This window comes from Gorilla gorilla, chromosome 23 (assembly GCF_029281585.2).
Source record: "Gorilla gorilla gorilla isolate KB3781 chromosome 23, NHGRI_mGorGor1-v2.1_pri, whole genome shotgun sequence".
Classification (NCBI taxonomy): domain Eukaryota; kingdom Metazoa; phylum Chordata; class Mammalia; order Primates; family Hominidae; genus Gorilla; species Gorilla gorilla.
The window spans coordinates 29,209,493-29,236,364 of NC_086018.1; the positions used below are offsets into that span (position 1 = coordinate 29,209,493).

A 26,872-nucleotide genomic window follows, 5' to 3' on the forward strand; every position below is an offset into this window, starting at 1 on the left:
AAACCTATCCTTTAGCATGTGGTAAGTCACCAGAAAATGATCAGCTTATCTCCTGGTTCTGATGCCTGGGATACACAGTTGTTGGGAAAATGCTATAAAAATGAGAAATTGGCCGGGCACGGTGGCTCATGCCTGTGATCCCAGCACTTTGGCAGACCAAGGAAGGCAGATCACGAGGTCAGGAGTTTGAGACCAGCCTGGCCAACATGGTGAAACCCTGTCTCTACTAAAAATACAAAAATTAGCTGGGCGCGGTGGTGGGCGCCTGTAATCCCAGCTACTTGGAAGGCTGAGACAGGAGAATTGCTTGAACCCAGGAGGCAGGGGTTGCAGTGAGCTGAGATCATGCCACTACACTCCAGCCTGGGTGACAGAGCAAGACTCTGTCTGGGGGAAAAAAAAATGAGAAATCACAGAAAGAAGAATATGACTGACAGGAAAATACAGTTGCTCCTACTGGGAAGGTGGGGATTTAAAGTTTGCTGTACTTACACCAGCAGCCTAAATTGAGGCTGGGTATGTCAGACTTGACAGCCCCAGGCTTGCAGTTTCCCTCCCCCTGTGTTGCTAGGAGGCCCTAGAGAGAAACAAAGCATGAAGAAGCCTGTTTAATTGTGATGATTTTTTTTCTTTTTTTTGAGACAGAGTCTTGCTGTGTTGCCCAGGCTGGAATGCAGTGGTGCAATCTCAGCTCACTGCAACCTCCGCCTCCCGGGTTCAAGCGATTCTCCTGCCTCAGCCTCCCGAGTAGCTGGAACTACAGGCATGCGCCACCACATCTGGCTAATTTTTGTATTTTTAGTAGAGACGGGGTTTCACCTTGTTGGCCAGGCTGCTCTTGAACTCCTGACCTCAGGTGATCCACCCACCTCCGCCTCCCAAAGCACTGGGATTACAGGCATGAGCACCGCACCCGGCCAATTATGATGATATTTAAAGGCAATTTTGATTTTACCACTGGTAAGTATTTGTTGAATGGTAGGAGAAGGAATGGGAGTCAGGTTCCTTGAGATGTTCCCTGCTCATGCTGGTGTTTCCCAGTTTGAGGCCTCTGGCCTGTGTTGTTCTGGTGGCTCTGGCTGATCACTCTGGTGGGTCTTGGGCCATCCACATGCATTTTTCTCTCCTGTTTGCAGTGGTTGGAGACCAGACCTAACAGACAGGTGTGTCCTGTTTGCAAAGCTGGCATCAGCCGAGACAAGGTCATCCCCCTCTATGGAAGGGGCAGCACTGGGCAACAGGACCCCAGGTGAGGACTTAGGATGCCTCTCCCAACCGCTTCTCCCCTTGGATGTGAATTCACTCCCATTCAGCATCCCCTAACCCCACCCTTTACTTAGTACTAGATGATCTCTTGGTTTCAAAGCAGTCTCATCCAGATGAGAGTCAGCTAGGAGGGGAGGGAAGAGAGGGGATCCAAGTTGCCACTTGCTGGGACCCAGCAGTGAACAGACATCCAATCACAAGTGTGCAGAGCCCTGTGAAAGAGCATTTCTGCAACCTGGGAAGCAGGATATGAAGCAGGAGAGGCTCCAGGGAGCAGGGTTGCTGCATCAGTGATGTATAAAGCATGGCGGGAGGGGAAACAGGATCTGGGTGACTTTGTGGAGTTTGGGATTTCTAGAAATGGAGATGTGCATGGGTCCAGCATTCAACAAACACAAGTATTGAGAGCCCTTCATGGTCTGGCATCCCCAAGCTCTCCAGAAGAATCTCTTACCTTTATCCAGCTACCCTAGCATATGCTGTGTACCCGACATATTAGACTTCTCTTAAAGGGACTTGCTCTTTCACATTTATCAGCCTGTGTATTTGCTCTCTCTTCTGCCTTCTTCCCTCCCCAGTCCTGCTCAAGCTACCCCTCTACCCCCACCTCCTCCTCTAACTTCTACTCGTCTCTTATGAGCAGCCCTAAAGTTCCCTCTTCCTTGAAGTGGTCTGTCTTCTTCACATTAGTTGCTCTCACCCAGTTCCCACCACAGTGTCATATGACTGGCTTTATCCCCCTTGAAACCATGAACACCTCAAGGGTTGGGTCTGTCATCAGTATTATAGCATCCTGCATAATGCTTATTGTATAACTAAGCCCTCAATTGAGTATTCATGGGTTGAGTGATTTGAGGGGGTGAGACTCAAAAATAATAGCATCAGGTATTTGCCCAAGAATAATGGGAGATAGAGCTGAAGTTAATAGGGGAAGGTCAGAGAAACCATGAACCTCAGCCCTTACTGCTGACAACCCACCCTCTGTTCCAGTATGGGTTTGAGATTTCTGTTATCTCTTAACAGGCCCAGGGAAGGCATCTGGCCATGATTCCTAACCGATCTGAGTCAGGATCTCTGTAAGAGGAGTAGGCTGTAGTGCAGTCTGGTGAATATCTCATAATGAGCTGATTTTCTCCCTGGTTCTCTATACACGTGGGAAGAACAGTTGAAGGTAGAATGAAGAGTTAGTATTTGGAGAATTAATCTGGCATAAGTTCATGTCCTGGGCAAGAAAGAGGCTGTGGCCCTGACCCTGTTGGTAAAGAGCTCCAGGTCCTCACCGGGAGCAACTCAAAGCAATTTGTAATAGACTTATTTTACACCATTTCTGTTTCAGAGAGAAGACCCCTCCTCGTCCTCAAGGACAGAGGCCAGAGCCGGAGAACAGAGGGGTGAGGAACATTCTAGGAGAAGCTTCTACAAATGAGCTGATGGCTTTAGAAGTTTCCTTCTTAGCCTTACAATTTTTCTCCTTGATTATAAAAGTAAAGGAAAACTTGTAAAATACAGAAAGGAAAAGAGGGGGAAAAAATCACTTATAACCACACCAATCCAGAGGTAACCACTGGAAACATTTTGGTTCTATTTTCTTTTCCATTTTTCTATAATTATATATACACACAAATTTTACAAATCTATGCGTGTATTTTACAGATGTGTGTATACTTTTCACAGTTTTTGTTTTTTGTTTTTTACAATATGTGGCTCCTGTTTTGTAACCCTCTCTTAAAATTTCATTTGTTCTACAGATATTTAGTACCTTCTTTGTGTGAGTGGGAGTCTTTTAGTATTATCTTGAGATTTTACATTGCCAGCAATATTTTACTAACTAGCTGTTTAGCATTTAGTTGTGTGGATTTAACATAATTCAATCCTTTGTTAGACATTAGCGGCTTTCTTTTTCCAAGTTAAAAAAAATCCTGATGAACTTACAGATAAATTTGTGAGCATGTTCATTATTATTTTATTAGGATAAGACAGGGTCTCACTCTGTAGCCCAGGCTGGAGTGCAGTGGCGTGATCACAGTTCACTGTAGCCTCGACCTCCTGGGCTCAGTCTACCTCAGCCTCCCATGTAGCTGGGACCACAGGTGCATGGCACCATGCCCAGCTAGTTTTTTGAGTTTTTTTTTGTCTTTCTTTTTTTTGTTTTGTTTTGTTTGGGTAGAAACAAGGTCTCACTATGTTGCCCAGGCTGGTCTCTAACTCCTGGGCTCAAGCAGTCCTCCCACCTCAGCCTCCCAAAGTGTTAGGATTACAGGCGTGAACCACTGTGCCTGGCTTAGGATAAATTCTTAGAAGTAAGATTACTGGCTAAAAAAAAAATTGCACATTTGTCTCTAGTGGTCTAGTGGCTGGGAACAAAAACATTTAAATTTTTTGCATATTTACATCAAATGTTACTCTTAAAAAAATTCTGTTAAAATGTTAAAGAAATTTTAAAAGCAAAATATTTACCCACCATTGCCAAGAGCCCAGAACAAGTATATTCTCATATCCTCATGTTCTCTTCATCTGTATGCTGTGCATATGTATTTTTATGTAGCCATCACCATTCTGTTTGCTTTAAAATTTAATTTTGGCAGGTTTTCCATGATGCTCTGAAGTGTCCTCTTTATTATTTAGGCTGCCATTTATCCTACTGAGTTTATTATTATTTTTTTATTTTTCCATGCTATTGCTGGGAACCCATTGAGTTTTGGTTCATTATAATTTGGGTTTTCCTCATCGAAGGACATTTTAGTTGTTTCCCCATTTTGCTGTTTAAATAATGCTCCAATAACCATCTTTGCACACTTTTTTTTTTTTTTTTTGAGACGAAGTTTCACTCTTGTTGCCCAACTGGAGTGCAGTAGTGCGATCTCGGCTCACCACAGCCTCTGCCTCCCGGGTTCAAACAGTTCTTCTGCCTCAGCCTCCAGAGTAGCTGGGATTACAGGCATGGGCCACCACGCCCGGCTAATTTTTGTATTTTTAGTAGAGACGAGGTTTCTCCATGTTGGTCAGGCTGGTCTCGAACTCCCAAGCTCAGATGATCCGCCCTCCTCAGCCTCCCAAAGTGCTGGGATTACAGGCGTGAGCCACCACGCACTGCCGCTTTTTTTTTTTTTTTTTTTGAGTTTGAGTAATGGCATTTTGTTAGGATTTCCAGGAGTAGGATTATTGAGTCAGGGATCTTGAAAGAAATTAAGGTTCTCGGCTGGGCATGGTGGCTCACACCTATAATCTCAGCGCTTTGGGAGGCTGAGGCGGGTGGATCACCTGAGGTCAGGAGTTCGAGACCAGCCTGACCAATATGGTGGAACCCTGTCTCTGCTTTCTTAAAAACATAAAAATTAGCCGGGTGTGGTGGCATGTGCCTGTAGTCCCAGCTACTCGGGAGGCTGAAACAGGAGAATCACTTGAACTCGGGAGGCAGAGGTTGCAGTGAGCTGAGATCGCACCACTGCACTCCAGCCTTGGCGACAGAGCAAGACTCCGTCTCAAAAAAAAAAAAGAAAGAAATTAAGGATTACCCTTAATAATAATAATACTAGCAGTGAACACTTGTTGAATGGTTACTATATGGAAATAACTATATGTTAAGAGCTTTATATGCATGATCTCATTTAAGCCTCACATCAACTCATTTAACGGAGGAGGAAACTGAGGCCCAGATAAGGTAAAGTGATCTGTCCAGGGCCACACGTACAGTGCTGAAACCCAGATCTGGCTGGTATTGAAGTCTCTGCTCTTGACCACCAGGTGACACCACTTTAACATTCCTAGGTTTTGGTTTCCTACAGAGCCTTAGCAACTAATGCAGGAATCAGAGGCCCCCAGAAGCCAGAGGCCCTGGCCTTGATGACCAAAGTGCATACCTCTAGCATTTATAAGCACCTGCAGCTACTAGCGATGTTTTTTTGCATACTCTGGCCCAGGAACATAATCCCACCAAATGTATGGACTGGTGAGATCATATAGATGTTGCTAGAAGGGAAGTAGAATGGTTAGTCCTCAGGATTGCACTGAATGAATCTGTGGTTCCTGATGAAACAATTGCACCTTCCCAAGTAAGGCAGCCTCAGTCCCAGGAGCCGTTAGATTCAACCATGAACTGAGTAGGAGGCATTTTGTATTGAGGAGATGGAAACTCTTTGTTTTCCTTCCCTTTAGGTTTGCCCTCTCATTAAGTCAGCTGTTAGGCTTTATAGGTGATGCCATCTGGCAAGAAGTTTGGAACTAGATGCCAGGCTGCTCAGTGTGTGACGGAGAGTAGCTATTTTTGTGACTTGCAAAAAACTCATAAATGAAGGCCATTGAGCTCTTTGTGAAGAGCATTCGGCCCAATAGTCTGTCTTCTTTTTATTATTTTTAAAATCATTTGTTCTAAACCTCTCATCAGGGATGCAGGGGAAGAGAAAAAAATATTTGAAAGATGCGCACAGTAATTAAGAGCATGAAGGCCGGGCACAGTGGCTCTGGCCTCTAATCCCAGCACTTTGGGAGGCTGAGGTGGGAGGATCACTCGAGCCCAGGAGTTTGAGACCATCCTGAGCAACAAAGTGAGACCCTATCTGTACAAAAAATTTAAAAATTAGCGAGGCATGGAGGGGTACACTTGTGGTCCCAGCTACTCAAGAGGCTGAGATGGGAGTATTGCTTGAGCCTGGGAGATTGAGTCTACAGTGAGCCATGATTGCACCATTGCACTCCAGGCTGGGTGACAGAGCGAGACCCTGTCTCAAAAAAAAAAAAGAAAAGAAAAAAGCATGTGTTTTCAGATCAAATTGACCCAGTTTTAGATCTAAACTGTACTCCTTGGTCAAGTTATTTCACCTCTCCAAGCCTCAGTTTGGTCATCTGTGAAATGCACATGAAGCCAATGTAAAAATTAAACATGATTTATATGTCCTAGTGCTTAACATGGTGCCTAGCACAGAGCTCACGCTTTAAAAAAGGGAGTTATTTATTCACAGTATTGTTCCTACTGAATCTTTTCATGTGAAAGATGATGCAGTGCAGAACATGCACATGGAAAGAAAACTGAGGGTGATATACCAAACTGCTGATAGTGGTTATTTCAGAGGTAAAGTGGAGTGGCTGCGAAGTGGGAAGGTGAATAGAAGATCTCTGACTCTGTCAATTATTTCTGTAATGTGTGAGTTTCTTATAGCAAGCATATATTACTTTTATAATCAGAAAACATTAAAGTGTTTTAAAATGTAAAAATTCCATGTAACAATATTAAAAGAAATTTTAATCCGTAACTTGTCCATATACCTACATATTGTCATGTAGTTGTGACCACAGTGTTCAAACAATTTTGTCTGATAACTTGGTCACAAGAGTTTTTCAGTGTTACCGCTTAAGTCAGGATAATGTTTCTTTGAATGCATGTATCAAGATTTTGATCATGACTTCCATTGTTGGCTAATTAGAGTTTTAACATTTTTGCTATTAAAGATAATGTGTAGCTTGTTTGATGTTCCGTTGGGCACAGGGGTGGCTGTCAATATTGCTCCTATAAAGCATGTAGAAGGTGTTACTAGCTAATGTGGGACTCTGGAAAATATCCTCAAGCCCTGTGAGTGCTGACTTATGTCAGCAGAGTGTTTCACACTGGGTCAGAGCCAGTCCTTTTTGGCCCATTCATAGATTCTTAGCTGGAAGCTAAGGCTAAAAGGGCAGAGGGCTTGCCAGAGTTCCTCTACTTCAGGGTATATATGGGAGGAAAAGCTGTCCCCCACCTTCGAAACATGTGGCACAAGGTAGGGAGAAGAGGCAGGTGCCACATGCAAGACAACGTGAGGTATGTTGAGTTTTGATAGGCACAGGAGAAACCTGCCTGATTCTCCTGCCCTTAATTGCCTTTCTTCCACACAGGGATTTCAAGGATTTGGATTTGGAGATGGTGGCTTCCAGATGTCTTTTGGAATTGGGGCATTTCCCTTTGGGATATTTGCCACAGCATTTAATATAAACGATGGGCGGCCTCCTCCAGGTAAGACCCTATTTCCTTGAGAAATTAGGAAGATATCTTAGTAATATTGCTTGAAAGCTCCTTGGAATTCAGCAGTATATAAGTTACAGATAATTGTCACTACATGGATAATCAGCCTTTTCAAAATATCTTAAGCTGTTTTTAGATCACTTACAGACATGGTAACAATGTTGAGCACTTACCAACTATTAGGCATGCATATATATAGCACTTTCCATTCCAAGCTCAGGGGATCATCACAACCACCCTATGGAACAGGTGTGTGATTAGCTGCGTTTAACAGATCAGAAAATGCTCAGTAATGTTACCAAGACATACCCCATGTCTATAAAATGGAAAACTGTAAGTGATACTCAGCTGAGGAAAAGCCTAATTCTGCACATTTACTCCCCACTTTGACCATTTGGGGGCCTGGAAATGTGAGATGACCCATAAGGAGTGAAGGCATCTCCATTCTCTGGCATCTCTGTCCAGCTTCCTTCGGGACACAACATGAGGCTGGTCACAAGCAGCCTCAGCCCTGTGGGAACCATGCCTAGGTCTACCAACTGCTGCTGCAGTTCTCCCTCCTACTGCTTGAAAGTGCCATCTGCATTCGGTATAGAGCAAGGCAATGAGGTGGGTGCCTTGAACTCTTATCACAGTCTGACACCCAAGCCAAGATCCTTACTATGGAGCCTGCAGAGATGCCATGATCGGTTGAGCTCTGCCTGCACTTGGAGCTTCATGTGCACTGGACACAGCATATGGTACAGAAGTGACCATTGTGTGGTTCATGCCAAGAGCTTATGCCGTAAAGATGGTAACTGGGTCATCCCAGTTATTCTCATCCCCACCCTGGTCCTTGGTACACAGCAGGCAATCTATAAGTCTTTCTTGACTGCCTGCCTGCCTGCCTCTCTTCGTGAATCCATCAGAGCATCCAGCTGAGGAATCTCAGCACCAAGATATCTTGGGAATGCCTTTTTTTTTTTGAGATGGAGTCTCGCTCTGTCCCCCAGGCTGGAGTGATCTCGGCTCACTGCAAGTTCCACCTCCCAGGTTTACGCCATTCTCCTGCCTCAGCCTCCCGAGTAGCTGGGACTACAGGCACCCGCCACCACACCTGGCTAATTTTTTTGTATTTTTTTGTAGAGACGGGGTTTCACTGTGTTAGCCAGGATGGTCTCGATCTCCTGACCTCGTGATCCGCCCGCCTGGGCCTCCCAATGTGCTGGGATTACAGGCGTGAGCCACCGCGCCCGGCCCTGGGGATGCCCTTTCTTACTTTATCTGCCTTGAAGGTTTATCCTCTGTTCACATTTGTTTTTCAGAGGAAGTATACCCCAAAAGATAGGGTGTACTCTGCCCTGAAGAAAGGGCAAATCCCTGTGAAGCCAGCAAGAACCTGCCTGATAGCTTGCATCCTTCTAACCTGGTCGAAGGCTAACCTTGGATTCCCCACCTAAGCAGAGTTCCACAGCCAGGCTAGACTCTGGATTACTTTATCCCCCTGCCACAATCACAGTTTTCCCTTGTCATGCTTGGTACAATTTGCCCATCCTGGACACAGATTCTTTTATCCTCCTTCCCCCAAAGTCAGGACAGGGAGCTCTAAATGGTAGCTTTTCCTAAAGCAGACAGGAGTGGAGACTTAGGTTCTCACCCCAGTTCTTCTGCCTCTACCTTGAAAAACAAGTCATTTTGCCTGTCTGGATCCTAGTTCTCTTCTGGAAAAGGAAGGCAATCCCTGTGGGGCCCTTGAGAGGCAGTGTGTGGAGAGGCTGCAGAGCTCTGCCACTAATTTCTGAGCCTTTCAATCTTGAACAGGTCACCTCAAACCTATGTTTCAGCTGCTTCCTACTCAAAATGGAAATAATAATATCCACCAAATAATAACATGTACAAAACACTTAGCAGATAGAAGATACTTAACAAACAGTAGGCTTGCTTTCATTATTTCCTGCAAGAGTTTCCTGTTAATCACCTGGTTTATTTGCATGTGCAGGCCAAACCTTTTATGATAAATTGGACCATGTCTTGTCCTTATTGTTATTGTTCCACACAGTTTCATTTTGCCTGATATTATTTGGGGTTTAGAAATTTATTTTGGCTGGGTGCGATGGCTCATGCCTGTAATGCCAACGCTTTGGGAGGCTGAGGTGGGTGGATCACCTGAGGTCAGGAGTTTGAGACCAGCCTGGCCAACATGGTGAAACCCTTTTCCTACTAAAAATACAAAAAAAAAAAATTAGCAGGGTGTGGTGGTGTGTGCCTGTAATCCCAGCTACTCAGGAGGCTGAGGCAGGAGAATCGCTTGAACCCAGGAGGTGGAGGTTGCAGTGAGCCGAGATCGTGCCATTGCACTCCAGCCTGGGCAACAAGAGCAAAACTCCATCTCAAAAAGAAAAAAAAAAAAAAGGCCAGGCATGGTGGCTCATGCCTGTAATCCCAGCACTTTTGGAGGCTGAGGCAGGCGGATCACAAGGTCAGGAGTTCGAGACCAACCTGACCAACATGGTGAAACCCCATCTCTACTAAAAATACAAAAATTAGCCAGGCTTGGTGGCGCACGCCTGTAATCCCAGCTACTTAGGAGGCTGAGGCAGGAGAATCGCTTGAACCTGGGAAGCAGAGGTTGCAGTGAGCTGAGATCGTGCCACTGCACTCTAGCCTGGGCAACAGAGTGAGACTACATTTCAAAAAAAAAAAAATCTTTTTGTGTGTAGGATTCTGATGTTGTAGAGATAAAGATTGATGCTGTCAACTTCTGGCCTGAGTGGGCAGTGTGCATAGCTGCAGTGTTCTAATAGCCTGTTTTCTCCCTTCTGTCTCTCCAGCTGTCCCTGGGACACCCCAGTATGTGGATGAGCAGTTCCTGTCACGCCTCTTCCTATTTGTGGCCCTGGTGATCATGTTCTGGCTCCTGATTGCCTAATGCTGGGCTCCTGCCTACATCCGTGGCAGGGCTCTGGACTGGTGACGTGCCACCCCAACTCCTGGTGTTTGGCTTCCTGGCTAATCTTGACTCCTGGAATCAGTGGGATCACTAACACATCAAGGAGTCTTGTTTCTTCATCAGAGCTTTGGAACTCGAGACCAGTTGGCGATGACCCCTGAGTATCGCCACTGCTGTAAACACCCTATAACCTCAGGCCTTGGCATTGAGTCCTCTCTCATGGGTGACACCATGAAATCTTGTTTCAGCCAGTTCTGCAGGTCCTGACTCTGCAGAGGGAAGAGGCAGAAAGAGAGAAACTGTCAGAGTATAATTTCACCTGAGTTTAATATTACAGAAACAAAGGGATGCACCAAATGGTATTTCTGGAAATTTTCATGTCTTTAAATACCCCTTGGTAAGTTGCCTCTGAAGCCAGTGGGGGCTCCTCAGAGAGGTTCCCCTTTCAAATCCCAGTGCCGCTCTGTTCTCTTTCCTTCCCCTCCCACTCCCCCTCTTCTTCCTCTGTAGAGATGCAAGAAATTGCTGTCCCATAAAAATCATAATTACAGTAGCTAAAGCTGGGGTCACTTCGTGAATTCACCAGAGACTCAAAGATCTTTTATTGGCTCTGGGCTCTGCTCAGTGTCTTTGGCCTCAGAGAACAACTTGAATGACTTCCTGGTTTCCTGGCATAAATTATTCCTGGTGAGACATGTGGCTTAACTCACAGATTTCCCATCAGCTTTCTCCCTAAAACTATGTGCATCTGCCTCTCTCTGCCAGAGAACATACAGCCGAGAATACTGCTGAAGCTGAGACTGACTACTGTGCATTAGGAAAGACCTGGAGTCAGGACTTTGGTGGGATTTGGAGCTCCGAGGCAGTAATAACTGAACAAGCAGCCCTGTCCCCTAGGCTGCAGAAGCTTGAATGCATCCTCTCCCAGAACCTGCCACAGGAAACTGGGGGCTTTGTCAGGTCAGCCCAACTGCATGCAGAAGACCACCATCCTCAGAAGCCAAGTTGTCTTTTATGAAGAGGCAAGGAAAGGGGAAACCCACATGTGACCCTGATTTTGGTATGGCTTGATAGAGTTCCCTGAAAACTCCTTGTATGTGTGTTAAAACCAGGGAAGCATGTGACTGCCAAGCAGGCAACCCCTGATGATTTGTAAAGCCAGGTGGCAGGGCCTGGGGAGCCCCAGCACAATGATATTGTGTGGTCTTCCCTCCTGTGGAATCGAGGGGAAATTATTCTTCCCAATACCTTGATTTGATTTTCAGTTTCACAAGCTTCTTCCTCTGAATCTTATTGAGGGAGTATGGTACCAAGCAGGTAGGACTGTCCACCTGGTGGAACAGTTCTTGCTCTGCCTTCTAGGCTTCATCCCAGAAATCCAGCCTCTTTCTGGAGACCCCAAAGCTGAGGGGAGATGGGCTTCCTCTGGGCCTCTCTCTTATTTTGCCATCCACACTGCTCCTGGCTAACCCCAGCAATAACCAACAAATGGTAGGAAGCCCCACCTATTTTTCTCAATTATGACTGCATAGTTTGTGGAAACAAAGATCTTGAGGAAGATGAGGGAAGCCCTCCCCTCTTCATGGTCCCCATCTCTTCTCCTTTGTACCTGTCAACACCAGAGTTCAGTGTTTAAACAGACAAAATATAAAGTATTGAGTAGGTGGTTCATATGCCGAATCCACTTGGTAGGAAGAAACCACCAGCTTTATACTGTGCCTGATAGATTTTAAACATTCCTGGGCACCCACTCAAGAGTGCTCTTTTTATCACCTTCTGGAAATCCCCAAAGTTGCAGGGGCCTCTGGAGTGTCTCTGCTCTAGAGAGAATTGGTGGGACCCCCCTCAGTGCAGTGGCCCCAACTAGTGGAGGGAGAGAGGACTTAAGTCAGATGGACTCAACAGAAATGGGTTTCCAGAAGAATAATGAAAAGTTGTGGGTAGGAAAATGAATAATTTGGACTCTTCAATGAAATGGAGTGAGCCCAGGAGAGCTCAACCAACAGAGGCACTCTGGGAACCTGTTAGTAAAGCCAGGCTGGCCAAATGCCATTTGATTTTGAACCTTGTAGGTCCCCACTCACCCTCTGCCAGGAGCTAAGTAAGGCAGGAGAGCTGACTTGGGACTCCTGGCTCGGCCCCAACAGGGAGCCCCCTTCCCACCATCCCTCGGCAAGCTCACCACCTCATCCTTCTGCCAAGGCAGCTTTCCTTTCTTTTGTGTGTTTTCTGTGTTCTTAGCCTCCACCCTCCTCCGGCCACCCTTGTGGACTAGGACCAGGTCCTGACCCCAGTCAGAAAATGATGATATGTACAGTGGCACACCTTAACCAGTCACTAATTTTCACTGTTGTGAAAGTGATTTGATTTAGAATTAAACAAATGGTTTTACATTACCATGAGCTTGGACTTCTTGTCTGTGTCGTGGAGGGTGAACGGGTGGGGAGTAGTCACACTGGTATGCCCTCACGGAGGCTCCTGTGCATCCTCCGTAATGTCACACTGAGAACGAAAGTCTTCAAAGAAGCTGGGCATGACTTATGCCTGTAGTCCTAGTTACTCTGGAGGCTGAGGCAAGAGGACTGCTTGAGCCCTGAGTTTCAAGGCTGCATTGAGCTATGATCATGCCACTGAACTCCAGCCTGGGTGACAAAGCGAGACTGTCTCAAAAAAAAACAAAAAAGGAAAGAAAGTCTTTAAACGACTATTGATAATTAGAGATGATAAATGTAGGCTGGAGGCCTGGCTTCATACACAGCCTTGCCCAAGATAAAACCTGTCTGACAGGCAGCCCCAGTCCTGACAAGTACATGGCATTCCTGAGCTTGGTAAGTGACAAGCTGCCACAATAGAGCTTAGCTTGTCACTTATCAGAGCCTTTAGAACAATCATAGGTTACTCACTGTCAGCGTCTCTCCATCTGTTTAGTAACAGGGCAGGTGGGCTCTCAGCCAAGTCCGCTCTCTGGAGCAGAAGGTGTGTCCCTCCCTAAGGTTCCTTAGTAGCAGGGTGTAGTGTGAGATGGAAGATGTTGCTGAGGTTACAAATCTGGCCTAGCCTCAGGCTCCCCAACATGCCAGAGCTACAGGTAATTCCTCTGAAAAGAGCTTTTTTTCTTCCTCTTAGATTTTGATCTAACAGTTATCAAATTGAATAGTACCAAGATACAGTGGGGAATGCAAAGGTGAGGGAACTTCAGGAGCTCATAAGCCCAATGAGAAAAGACCAGGTTTTTTTTTTTGTTTTTTTTTTTTTGAAAGATTTTAATTTTAGGCCAGGCATGGTGGCTTACACCTACAAACCCCAGCAATTTGTGAGGCTGAGGTGGGAGGATCGCTTGAGGCCAAGAGTTTGAGACCAGCCTGGGCAACACAGGGAGACTCCATCTCTACAAAAATAAAAAATATTAGCCAGGCACAGTGGTGCATGCTTGTGGTCCCAGCTACCCGGGAGGGAGGCTGAGGCGGGAAGATCACCTGAGCCTGGGAGGTCAAGGCTGCGGTGAGTTGTGATCATGCTAGTGCATTCCAGCCAGGGCAACAGACCCTTTTAGAAACAGGGTCTTACTCGGGTGCCCTGGCTAGAGTGCAGTGGTGTGATCACAGCTTACTGCAGCCTGGAACTCCCGGTCTCAGTAGGTTCTCCCACCTCAGCCTCCCAAAGTGTTGGAATTACAGGTGTAAGCCACCATGCCCGGCCTTAGGTTTTTGTTTTCGATGGGAAAAAAAAAAAAAAAAAAAACAGTAGTAGAACAGGACAATAAAGCCTCCGTGTAGCCATAACCCAACTCCAGTAACTATCAACTCAGATCAGTCTTGTTGCATCTATACCTCCCGCACACTGTTCCTCTCCCACTGTCTGAACTATTTGGAAACAAACCCCAGTCATGTCATTTATTAAGTATTTCGATATGCATCTCAAGTATTTTAAAAACAAGCAAAATATGCCGGGCACGATGGCACACACCTGTGGTCCTAGCACTTTGGGAGGGTGAGGCGGGCAGATTGCCGGAGCTCAGGAGTTTGAGACCAACCTGGGCAACATAGTGAAACCCCGTCTCTACTAAAATACAAAAAATTAGCCAGGCGTAGCGGTAGGCGCCTGTAGTCTCAGCAACTCGGGAGACTGAGGCAGGAGAATCGCTTGAACCCGGGAGGCAGAGGTTGCAGTGAGCCGAGATCGCACCAGTGCACTCCAGTCTGGGCGACAGAGCAAGACTCCATCTCAAAAAAAAAAAAAGCAAAATACCTTTAAAAAATTTCTTAAAATCATCATATCCAATCACGTTCAGATTTCCCTAGTTGTCTCATAACTTGTGTAGTTTCAATTGAGATCCAAATCAGTTTCATACATTGCTATTATTTGTCTCTGATTTTTTTTTTTTTTTTTTGAGACGGAGTTTCACTTGCCGCCCAGACTGGAGTGCATTGATGCGATCCCAGCTCACTACAGCCCCCGTCTCCCGGGTTCAAGCGATTCTCATGCCTCAGCCTCCTTGGTAGTTGGGACTACAGGCGCATGCCATCATGCCTGGCTAATTTTTTGTGTTTTTTTGTGTGTGTTTGTGTGACGGAGTCTCGCTCTGTCGCCCAGGCTGAAGTGCAGTGGCAGGATCTCGGCTAACTGCAAGCTCCACCTCCTGGGTTCACGCCATTCTCCTGCCTCAGCCTCCCAAGTAGCTGAGACTACAGGTGCCCGCCACCACGCCCGGCTAATTTTTTTTGTATTTTTAGTACAGACGGGGTTTCACCGTGTCAGCCAGGATGGTCTCAAGCTCCTGACCTCATGATCCACCCGCCTCAGCCTCCCAAAGTGCTAGGATTACAGGGGTGAGCCACCTTGCCTGGCCTGTCTATGAAATTTTTTCTACTCTGCAGTTTATCTGTTAAAGAAACTAGGTTATTTGTCCTGTTGCATTTCCCCCAGCATCATTTTTGCTATTTGCCTCATGGAAATGTTATTAAGCTCCTCTTCTCCATGTATTTCCTGTAAGTTGGTTGTTAGATCTAGAAGCTTGACCAGATTCAAGCTTATTATTTTTGTTTTGTAAGACTACGTCATAGGTGATAGTATATACTTGGTGCGTCTTATCTGGAGGCACTTAATGTCTGGTAGTCCTACTTTGTGATGTTATAGATGCCACTATATCATTTAGAGTTGAGAAACAAGACTGCACTCTGGGCAGAGTGGGGCACAAAATTACAGAGAACCTGGAGAGCTGGTTGTTGTAGGAATGGCAGGTGGCGCAAGGCAGGATGTGCTCAGGAAAAAGCAGAGTCCTGGAGTGAAGGGAATAGGGAGACAAGTCTGCAGGGTGAGATGTAGTCAGCTCATGAGGGCTGGTTTGGCTTTTATTTTGTAGGCAGTGGGGTGCTGTTGAAGGGTTTTGAACAGAGAGATGACAGGTCCAGAAACATACTTTCGGAAGATTAACCAGTCAGTTTTGGGTAGGATGATTCAGGGAGGGCAGAGACTGGCTCAGTTTGAAGCAAATGAAAGTGACACTGGGCAAGTCTGGTTGGGTACCAGTGGGCCAGTACCTTCAAGAGGGCAGAACCTTGAGTTGTTTTTCAAGGTCCAGGTTTCAGGATCCTAGGCTCAGAGAGTTGACTGTGAGGCGGCTGGCAGGATCTGGCCCTAGGGACTGACCAAGCTATGGCCAGTGAAACAAACTGTGGACAGGTAACTTGGGTGCTATTGAAACTCAGTTGGTCTACTCCCTGCCCAGGCTTTCTCTACCCTCCAGAAGTCCCCCTTGAGTTCACAAGTGATTTCTGGAATGTTCTTTGGGTCCATATTAAAAATATATCTCTTGGCTATAGCATTTCTATAGAAAGCTATTCCCTTCCATTACATTTTCAACTTGTGTTTCTCAGAGTCGCCTGAACTTCCCTGGGAGGAACTTGGGGGACTTGGCTATTCCCCAACTCCCTGCTGGTGAAGACCATGAGGCTGGAGGTAGGAGGAAGTGGAATGTGAGAGAATGAGGAGGGAGAAGAGATAGACCTGGGTGCCTTGGTGTGGAACAGAGGGAGAGGGAAGACACCCAGGAGGTTTTGGTTCCCAGGATGCCAGTGCTTTGTTGCCTGGGAAAATACAGTGTTACATCTTTCTGTAGGAAAGATGGGGAAAGTCCCTGTCCCCTGTTTGCTAGCCATGAGGCAGCTTGTCAGGAGAGTCTCTGGATTCCTGTCACTTTAATTCAATACACAATCTTGTGTTTACTATAATGATTTCCTCAGAAACTACAAAACTGAGTACTGAAAAGAGTTCCCAGGAATTAACGGAAATGGGACAGAGCCCTCCTCCCCAGCACTTTGTGCACACTCAGGACATCGTGAGCCACCTGCCACACCCAGAAGAGAAAAATCTGACCGGCATCCGGTTTGAATTAGAGCAGGAAGAAAGAGAATTGTGCTCGCCTTTGTCTTTGCCTTTGCCTTTGCTTACCCAACTGCTGGAACCAGAGGCAGCTGGGTTGAACTTTGTCTTTGGTCAGGGGTGGGGGTGGGGGGGACAGAATCCATTTCCCTGGGCCCCATCCTCTTTCTGGTCATTTGGACACGTTTCCTGTGATCTAAATCTGATGTAAGGAAATGACAATTGTGAAAGACCCAGCGTGAGAGAATCTGATGGGAGGGTGGGTCATCAGGGACCAGCTGGCCTGGCTGATGATGTATTAATATCTAAATCACACAGAGGACCCCAATCTCCTTCCAAACCTAATGAGCGGAAGTGGTTCTCAAAGCTACTCAGCCAGCTAGCAGCTGCCATAACCCAGTCAGCTGTCCTAACTCTTAGTCCTGTAATCCCTCCTCCTCATAGAAGATTGTAAACTGGCAGTCCACAGGGCAAATCTAGTGGCCAGGTGTGTTTCATTTGGTCTACATGGCATTTTAAGAACTTTTTGATGCTATCAACATTTTTTTTTTTTTTTTTTTTTGAGACGGAGTCTCGCTCTGTCGCCCAGGCTGGAGTGCAGTGGCGCGATCTCGGCTCACTGCAAGCTCCGCCTCCCGGGTTCACGCCATTCTCCTGCCTCAGCCTCCCGCGTAGCTGGGACTACAGGCGCCCGCCACCACGCCCGGCTAATTTTTTGTATTTTTTAGTAGAGACGGGGTTTCACTGTGTTAGCCAGGATGGTCTCGATCTCCTGACCTCGTGATCCGCCCGCCTCGGCCTCCCAAAGTGCTGGGATTACAGGCGTGAGCCACCGCGCTCGGCCAACATTTTTTAAAAGTGGCAAATTTCACCTAAATATCTGGATTTTTGGCATGTTTTGAAAGGTTGGAAGACCTGGGAATGGTAGGCCCATGTTCCTGCAGGGGAGTGCTCGTCTTCCCATGCGGCGCACAAGCTCCAGCGTCCTGCGCTAAGCCTAATTGGCCTGGCTGAGGATCTGCTCCTGGAATGCTGGTTGGTCGCCTCCAACTATCTTTGACTTAGAGATTATTTCTTGTCAGCTTACTCATAGTGGCGCAGAGAAGTGGTTTCTCTGAGCTAGAAGCTTCTAAGAAAAGTCCATCCTCAAAGCTGTTTGTGGGATAGACCTGGCTCCTCCATTGTAATATTCCTGATTCCAAACACTACTGGAAAGAGCTCTGAACTGGCAGTTAGCAGGCCTGGGGTCCTATCCCGGCTCTCCTCCTAATGAGCGAAGCCATTTCAAGGTAGTCGAACTTAGCCTCTGATCCTTAACTTTCCCTATCTGTAAATGAGGGCGACTAGATGGGTGCGGACTGTCATCCGTGTTGAGACTTCCGGCCCCCGCAGAATCAACCTTACCGGCGGGAGCACCTCGAGGGGACGCCGCTCGCACTAGGGGGCGCCAGGGCCGCTGCAGAGCCCGAGCCAGAGCCAGGGGGCGGGGCCGCGTCTCGGGAGCGGGGCCGGAGAGCGGCGGGGCGGGGCGTCGGCGGGCTGTCCCCTGTGCCAGGTGTGGTTTGGTCCTCCCAGGGCGCCGTAGGCGGTGCATCCCGTTCGCCCCTGGGGCTGTGGTACTCCCGCGCCTGAGGCGGCGGCGGCAGGAGCTGAGGGGAGTTGTAGGGAACTGAGGGGAGCTGCTGTGTCCCCCGCCTCCTCCTCCCCATTTCCGCGCTCCCGGGACCATGTCCGCGCTGGCGGGTAAGGAAGGGCTGCTCCGCCCTGTCCCGCCGTTATCTCCGAAGTCCGGTTCCATGGCGCCTGAGGGAAACCGGCTGTCTCTCGGGGGTTTCGGGCTGGTTGGGTCCTCGTGGGTCCGAGCTCCTCAGAAAAGCTGGGAGGCGGGGTGGGCACAGCGCTCCCCAGGCATTTGGAGGGTGGGACTCCGGGAATGGGGAGGCAGGGCATCCTGGAGACAGAGGGCTCCGAGGGGCAGGCGGGTTGGGCGGCTTCCCGCGAGTTGAGGTCCCGGGGAGGAAGAGATTCTGGCTCTGCCAGGAATCCAGCTTTTTGGAGGGACCTGGCGGCCGCAGACCCCCAAATTAACCCTTTTTAAAGAAGTTGAAAAGCATGGGGTTCTCTTATAGTGGAAGCTCTGTGGAATTTGAGGAGTACAGGATCCTCTAGGGTTCAGGACAATTAGGAGAGTTACCCCGGGTTCTGGGTTTTCTGAGGGAAATGGAGGATGTGACTTCCCTGCCAGGACCCAAGGCTTCTCGCGGGCATCTTGGTGTCTGGGAGTCCCCCGGGGCTGGGAGCTCTTTGCAGAAAACAAGGGAGTATGGAGCCCCTTGAGGTTTAGGACAGGACTAAGGGTAAGGAGAGATCGGACCATTCTTTTTGGGGCCCAAAGATCTCTGCTACAGGTGGCGAAAGTAGGCCACCTGGGGTTCTGAGTCATCCTGTGGAAGCTCCCTTGGCCTCTCTAGACTAAAGACTAGAGGGATTCGGCCAAACACCTCCTGGAAGGAAGAGTTGTCTAAGAGTGAAGGGTAGCTTCAGAGTTGGGTTAGTTGCACCTGCAGTCACCTCCCCGCCACCTCACACACCACCCTGCAGCTTCCTGCCTTCCCCATCTTTTCCCCCAGCAGCAGGAACCTTCTGTCTCCTATGTTTCCCAGCCACCTGTGTGGGTGGCCCACCCTCTGGGTCCACCAGGGTCAGCGTCCAGAAGCTTTGGAGAGGCGGCAAGAGGGTATTGAGGTGGAGGGGGGCTGGCTATCTGTCCCCTGCTTCCTGGCTTTCCGTCTGTGGACAGTCACTTCCTTCATCTTGAATGCAAGGACTGGGCTACCAGTGGGTCATTTCCTCAGCAAGGGAGCATGGGATTTTCTCTTCATTGGTGATAACAGACTTCTGGAGAGAGCTAGGGGTGGAAATGCCTAAAACAAATTTTTTTAGGCTGGGCGTGGTGGCTCATGCCTGTAATCCCAGCACTTTGGGAGGGCAACGCAGGAGGATCGCTTGAGTCCAGGAGTTTGAGACCAGCTTGGGCAATATAACGAGACTTCATCTCTTAAAAACAAAACCTTGTCTCTTAAAAAAGATTTTTTTTAAGCTTACAGAGTCCTTCAACTCAAATGATTTCCAGTAACTTTTTTTTTTTTTTTTTTAGATGGAGTCTTGCTCTGTCGCCCAGGCTGGGGTGCAGTGGCACAATCTTGGCTCATTGCAACCTCTGCCTCCTGGGTTCAAGCGATTCTCCTACCTCAGCCTCCCGAGTAGCTGGGACAACAGGGGCCCGCCACCACGCCCGGCTAATTTTTTGGTATATTTAGTAGAGATGGGGTTTCACCATATCAGCCAGGCTGGTCTTGAACTCCTGACCTTGTGATCCGCCCGCTTCGGCCTCACAAAGTGCTGGGATTACAGGCGTGAGCCACCACACCCGGCCGATTTCCAGTAACTTTTTCTAACAGCTGTGTAATATAGGTTGCCTGTCTTGAACCCTGTTTCTTAGAAAATTGTGAAGGGTTTCAACAGTACAATAGTCTAGAGGCATAAAGCCTCTAGATGCATTAGTTTATGCATTCTTTCTTTCATTCAAAGAATATTTGTTGGATTCTTCTGTGTCATATACTTAGCCAAATGCTGAGTACAGTGGTGACATAGTTCTTGGCTTTGTGGTGCTTAATAATCCTAGAGATGGTGAATAAATAATTGTAACAATTGTAATAAATGCTATAATAGTTAAGGTAAACAATTGAGATAAGTGCTGTAAGAGTGCACCAGGGGTGAGGGTTTTCTCTACTTTTTTTTCTGTTTTGGTAGAGACAGGGTCTCACTATGTTGCCCACGGTGGTCTTCAACTCCTAGTTTCAAGCCATCCTCCTGTCTCAGCCTCCCAAAGTGCTGGGATTACAGGCATGAACCACCATGCCCATCCTCTACTTTTTTTTTTTGGAAGGGAATACTTTTCTTAAAAATGCAAGTTTATGCTGACCCCTGGAGATAGGTAAAAGTTAGCCTGGCAAAAAAAGCTCACAGAACATTCCAGGCAGAGGAAACAGCATAAAAAGGCCCTAGGGTAGGAAGGCATGTAGTGCCTTTGAGCCTTGGAGCTGGGAGGTCAATATGGTTTTTTGATTTTTTTGTGGGGGGTGGGGAGGAAGAGTCTCGCTCTGTTGCCCATGCTGGAGTACAGTGGCACAATCCAGACTCACTGTACCCTCCACCTCCCAGGTTCCAGTGATTCTTCTGCCTCAGCTTCCTGAGTAGCTGGGACTACAGGCAAGTGCTACCACGCCCAGCTAATTTTTTGTATTTTTATTAGAGACGGGGTCTCACCATGTTGCCCAGGCTGGTCTCAAACTCCTGAGCTCAGGCAGTCCACCCGCCTTGGACTCCCAAAATGCTAGGATTATAGGCGTGAGCCACCGCGCCCAGCCAAGTATGGCTTTTTTATAGATGAGGAGACTAAGGCCCAGAAATGACAAGGTTCCATAGCTAAATAAGCAGTGGTGGTCAGAGTTCCTATTTTCCAACTTCAAGTTTAGTGCTTCCTCCTCTCTGTAGCACAAAAAGCAGAATGAAGTTGACTGTGGAGTCTGAGAAGGAAGTGGGACTTAAACTTTCACTTGTTATTCCATTCAAACCATGTTCTGAGACACCTCAGATTCCTCGTGTAACCGGAGAATCAACAACAAATCAAATATTTACTGAGTGCCTGTGATGTCTGTGGCACTGGGCAGGACCAAGTTTTACCTCTTATAAATTTTAACTGGTGTTAGAGCCAGGAGAGAGTTTTGAGATAATGTATAGTCTCCTTGTTTTACATATGAAGAAACTGAGGCTCAGGGAAAAAAAACGGAGTTGTCCAGGGTCACTCAACTAGTGGTAGAGCCAGAACCAAGGTAGGACTTCTGCAGTGTTCTTTCCAGTATTCCAGGCTGCTTAAGACGTACGGGGTCTGGCACATGGTAAGCCCTTAATAAGTATTTGTGGAAATGAGTTATATATAGTTTGTGCCTCTGAGAAACTTACTGTCTAGTTAAGGTAATTAAGGCAAAAAACAAAACTGCCATGCTGATCAGTAGTGGGATTGCGCCGGTGAAAAGCCACCGCACTCCAGCCTGGGCTACATAGCAAGATCCCCATCTCTTAAAAAAAAGAAAAAAATTGATAAGACAAGCTGTTATAAGGCTTGCATATGATAACATTATAGAATTTCAAAGATGAGGGAGAATTCTCTTCATACATTTATTCCACAAATATATATTGAGTTCCTGCTATGTGCCAAACTCTTTTGGCCCCTAGGGATACAGCAAGGAACAAGATAGACCAAATCCCTTCCCTCATGTAGTGTATGTTCTGGTGGGGAGAGATAGACAGCAAGTAAATGTATGAACATCATATTCAGGGATAAATCCATTGAAGAGAAGTGAAGTAGAATAAGGGGATAGAAGAAGTGAGTTGTCAGGGAATGTGTTTGGCATGTTTAAAGAATAGCAGGGTATCCAGGGTGGCCATCAGTTTTGGTTAGGGAATACTTCTTGAAGTGGGTAAGATTTGAGAAATCTTAAATAGGCTTAAAGAAGGTGGGGAAGATGATATCTTAGTAGGGAAGAAACTTTGGGAGTAGGAGACAAAAGTAGGCAAGTTTCAGGTCTTCATAAAGGGTAGCAAATACATGTGGTAGAGGCAAGGATTGGGAGGTGGAAGATTCATAGGAAGTGGAAGGTACAGCTGAGAATGTGGGTGCAACCGGACTAGAGGGTTTAATGCCAGGCTGAGGATTTTGGAAGTTTCTAGTCTACAGTAGACACCGTAGGTTTAGAGAAAGGAAGACTCATGATGTGGGCACAGGGCCACCAATCTGGAGGTGGGTATAGTGGGCCCTGAGATGAGGTCTTAGTGGTAGCAGTGAAGAAGGCACCAACTAATAAAAGATGCCTCCTGACGTAGGCAGGCCAGGGTGACTTGGATGGTCCTGGATATGTGATGGAGCAGGGTAGGGTCCAAAATGACCACAAGATTTCAAAACTAAATAAAAATCCATCATGATCAAGGGGCTGTATTAGGCTTTCCACATTCATGGTGGATTTTCTGCATCTTCTGGAGGCTGAGCTGATTCCCAGAACAGGGCTGCCTTCTTGTTAGTGTAACCTTGAGCGGGGCTAATAGGGCCCACCGTCACACATCTCATTTCAATGAGAGGACCTAAAACTGTAGCAGTCTCTTACAAGTCTACCTTCTTTCTCATCCTTGATCTATTTTTATATAGTAGAAAGAATTAGACTATTTTACCTATTAATTTACATTGAATAGTAACTAGAACATGAAACCAATGCCTGGTTTCATTAAAGTGTTCCTTGAACATTCTTTCTGGGATTCTTTTTTATCATGTCTTTCTGCCTGTAATTTGTTTTGTCCAGGAAAGAAAGTCCAAAATGTAGTTAAAGACAGGCTTTGAGCCAGGTGCAGTGGCTCACGCCTGTAATCCCAGCACTTTGGGAGGTTGAGGTGGGTGGATCACGAGGTCAGGAGTTCAAACCAGTCTGGCCAAGATGGTGAAACCCCATCTCTACTAAAATACAAAAATTAGCCGGGCATGGGGGCAGGTGCCTGTAATCCCAGCTACTCGGGAGGCTGAGGCAGAGAATTGCTTGAACCCGGGAGGCCGAGGTTGCAGTGAGCCGAGGTTGCACCACCGCACTCCAGCCTGGGTGACAGAGCGAGACTCCGTCTCAGAAAAAAAAAAGACAGGCTTTGGAGACTAGACCTGTGGTCTAATCCCAGCTCACACATTTATTAGCTGAGTATTTCAGTTTCCTCTTCCGTAAAATGAGAACAATAATAGTTCTTTAAGACTAGTCCTGATCTCATGGGATCTTTGTATTCAGTTAGCTCATACTTGCGTAGTGCTTAGGACATTGCCTGGCATAAAGTAGTTTTTTTCCTCTATCATTGACAACTGGCAGAGAACTGCTGTATGAGAATATATCAATTGGTTAACCAGTTCTCTGATAAAGATATTTTTATAGGCCCTCCACAGATAAAAAAAATGCCTACTCATTCACAGTTGAGTGAACTTCTGGTTGGAAGTTGCAGTCTGGGTGGCCTGAAAGACATAAGAACCATCTGTCTCATTTGTCACTGCAGTGTATTTTGTTAATGTACTGAGCTTGCCTTGCCTGTAGCACCTGGTTTGTCCCTCTCTGACATGTTATTTCTGTGTATATCCATGTCCTTCACACCCCATGAGTACACACCAAGGGCCCCAGTAATTCCTGGCCTACTCTGTGCCTTGTACATGGGCACATAGAAAAAAGTTTGCTGAGTTTGTTTTGAAAACCTTCCCTTCAGATTTTAGAAGTTTCTGTATTCAGCTTAACCTTTTCCCCAGCCAGCTTCCTAGATACACACGCAGGAAGGAAGAGAAGTTAGTCACAAATCGATCCAACTAAGTGCCTGGCACCATGGGAGATATTTTCACATCTATTACATTATTTCTATTAATCCACTTGGTAATCGTGTAAAGCGGGTGGTATTATCCTCTTTTTAAAGATTAGGAGACAAGCTCAGAGAGGTCAAATAATTTGCCCAAGGACACAGAGGCAAACAGTGACAGATTCAGGTTTCAAACACACATACATTTACCCCTCACAAATTTTTCCAAATAAACCAAAGAAGGGAAGAAGAGAACAACAGCAAGAAGGAAACTTTCTGAGATATCTGTGTCTGTGCCTTAACCTGAAAAAGGAGAGGCCCTTGGTTTGGTGTCAGTCTCTCAGAGCTGGAAGAAATCACTTGATCCCTCGTTTTACAAAAGAACAATCTAAGGTTTAGAGAAGCTCGAAAGCTCTTTTAAAAATCATCTAATCTTTTTTTTTCCTGAGACACTCCTTTTGGTAAAATTTGGTAAGCTAGTGAGGAAGAAAACCCTTTGGGTTACAGGGAGAGTATCTAGAGGAATGTTAATCCTTACTGTTAGTCTTTTTGATAGTCACTTCATTAAAATGTGATCTTTTTCTCTTGGCTGTTCCCCAGCAGCTGCTGCCCTGCCCTTCTGCTTTCTGCTTTGTCCCAGAACAAGTGGGATTTATACACCTGACCCGCCAGTTCCCAAGGGGCCCAGCGGTTACCATACTTGTTTTATGCTGCACTGAATTGGCTGAGTTTTGGTCCTGGTTCTCATTGTCTGGTGGAACGTGAGAAGCTTCAAAGATTTTTTTAAATGAAAGGATAGGATGTTGATTTAAGCTAGGCATTAGAGTCTCATGAGCTCTCAGTGCTTGAGGATTTCTCACCATTTTGAAGCCTAAAAAGGACTCATTTGCAGAAACCAAGCTCTTAGACCAAGTTTAAGGTGAACATTGTGGGGACTGCATTGGCCCTGAGCTGGGATACCAGGCCAAGCCCTTCCACTGAATAGCTGTGTGTTCTTGAGCAAGTCTCAACTTGTCTGAGGCTGCATAGGGTATTAAAAATATGACTGGCATGGTAGTCTCTGAGCATGGGTTTGAGTCCCTGCTGGACCATCTTTCAGTAGCTTTGTGATGGTTAGGCAAGTCTATTTTCCTTCTCTTTTTTTTTGGCACCTGCCCCAGTGGATTCACATTTGTTTGAGGGCCACATTGCTAATTAAGTTGGGAGAGAGAAGCATACATAAAGTGAATGTAAAGTGAATGTATTTTATACCAAGATTGAAAAGGTCGTAAAGGTGAGAACCCCTATAATGAGACATTTGTTGCAGTGCTCACCTTACGTTGCACAGTTGCACTTATTAAAAGCAACAAATTCCAGTAATAACTGAAAACATAGTTTTCTGTTTATTAAACGCCTAATAAGGGTCCTTTATTGTTTGAGGGTACTGTGAACATTTACTTAATCAAGCTCCTTTTCTGGACTCTTCTTTTTTTTATTTATTTTTTTTTTTTGAGACAGAGTCTGGCTCTGTCGCCCAGGCTGGAGCACAGTGGCATGATCTCGGCTCACTGCAAGCTCCACCTCCCGGGTTCATGCCATTCTCCTGCTTCAGCCTCCCGAGTAGCTGGGACTACAGGCGCCCATCACCATGCCCGGCTAATTTTTTGTATGTTTTAGTAGAGACGGGGTTTCACCGTGTTAGCTAGGATGGCCTCGATCTCTTGACCTTGTGATCCACCCACCTCGGCCTCCCAAAGTGCTGGGATTACAGGCGTGAGCCACCGCGCCCGGCCCTTTTCTGGACTCTTAACAATCAGTAGCCACTGTTGATAAGTCTGCAAATATGAGAGGTAAACACTATAGAGGGAGAGAATGAACAGCCTGGTACAATGAGATATTTTCATAAGAAAGAACTTCCCAGGCTGACTGGACTTTGGATTGATCCTCCACTAGGCTTCACAGAAATCCCTAAGACTTTGCATTACAGTATTACATTTCTTTTACATTTCCTAGAATAAAGGTGGTAAGAGAATAGATCAATGAATTTTTAAGACTGTAAGAGAGCTAAAGAAGTCAAGAGGGTTCTCTTGAAGAGGGTCTGGGCTTAGGAGGCTGTGTGCTTTGGGTGAATATCTTTGCTCAGGTACTTCCTAACAGAAAAGCAGTGTGAATGCATAACAGGTAAACTGAGGCCAGGTTTATCCACATGAGACTACTCATAGGTAATCTGGGAGCCGGAACAGTTATTCCAGTGGAATCAGCTGTGCTGACCTTTGGAACTTATCTTTGGAAATTGCTTTTATAGCTGGCAGTTGGATCCAAATTTTCAGTTGGGTTCACCACACAAAGGAATGTCTGTTTTGCACCAGGCCCAAGGTTAGGCCCTGGAGATAAGAACATAATAAAGATACAATTCTTACACCTTAGTTCTCTGAATGGGGTATGGGGGAGGAGAGTGGAGAGAGAGGGACTGAAGGAGAGAGAAACATATGCAGTGAACTGTAATTAAATAACAAATTATGTAAAATAGGTATAGACAAAATGAAACAAACACTGCCTGATTTTAGGGAACTTTAAAGAAAGGATAGAAATTTGATTAAGGGGCCGGGAGCAGTGGCTCACGCCTGTAATCCCAGCACTTTGGGAGGCCGAGGTGGGCAGACCACCTGAGGTTGGGAGTTTGAGACCAGCCTGACCAACATGGAGAAACTCCGTCTCTACTAAAAATACAAAATTAGCCGGGCATGGTGGCGCATGCCCGTAATCCCAGCTATCTATACTCGGGAGGCTGAGGCAGGAGAATCACTTGAACCCGGGAGGCGGAGGTTGTGGTGAGCCGAGATTGTGCCATTGCACTCCAGCCTGGGCAACAAAAGCAAAACTCTGTTTCAAAA

General features: G+C 46.5%; 2 protein-coding genes across 9 annotated transcripts in view; both read left to right on the forward strand.

The window, feature by feature from the left end:
• The window catches only part of RNF185 (ring finger protein 185), a 46,415-nt gene extending 33,832 nt beyond the window's left edge, over positions 1-12,583 (forward strand). For 2 of the 3 annotated variants that reach the window (XM_004063331.4, XM_063704866.1), the window contains exons 4-7: positions 1,137-1,249; positions 2,603-2,657; positions 7,132-7,249; positions 10,069-12,583. In XM_004063331.4, coding sequence (XP_004063379.1) covers positions 1,137-1,249; positions 2,603-2,657; positions 7,132-7,249; positions 10,069-10,166 — 384 coding nt within the window. In that variant the 3' untranslated portion in view covers positions 10,167-12,583. Of the gene's footprint in view, positions 1-1,136; positions 1,250-2,602; positions 2,824-7,131; positions 7,250-10,068 lie in introns of those variants that run through there. The other variant, XR_008674908.2, reaches the window with a different exon arrangement.
• A 5,479-nt stretch (positions 12,584-18,062) lies between these two features.
• The window catches only part of LIMK2 (LIM domain kinase 2), a 69,366-nt gene continuing 60,556 nt past the window's right edge, over positions 18,063-26,872 (forward strand). For 2 of the 6 annotated variants that reach the window (XR_010133127.1, XM_055374241.2), the window contains exon 1: positions 18,124-18,311. Coding sequence is in view for 3 of the 6 variants with exons in the window: in XM_055374241.2 (XP_055230216.1) it covers positions 18,296-18,311 (16 nt within the window). In the remaining 3 variants the exon portion in view is untranslated. Of the gene's footprint in view, positions 18,312-26,872 lie in introns of all 6 variants that reach the window. The other 4 variants (XM_019018244.3, XM_055374238.2, XM_063704663.1 and 1 more) reach the window with 4 other exon arrangements.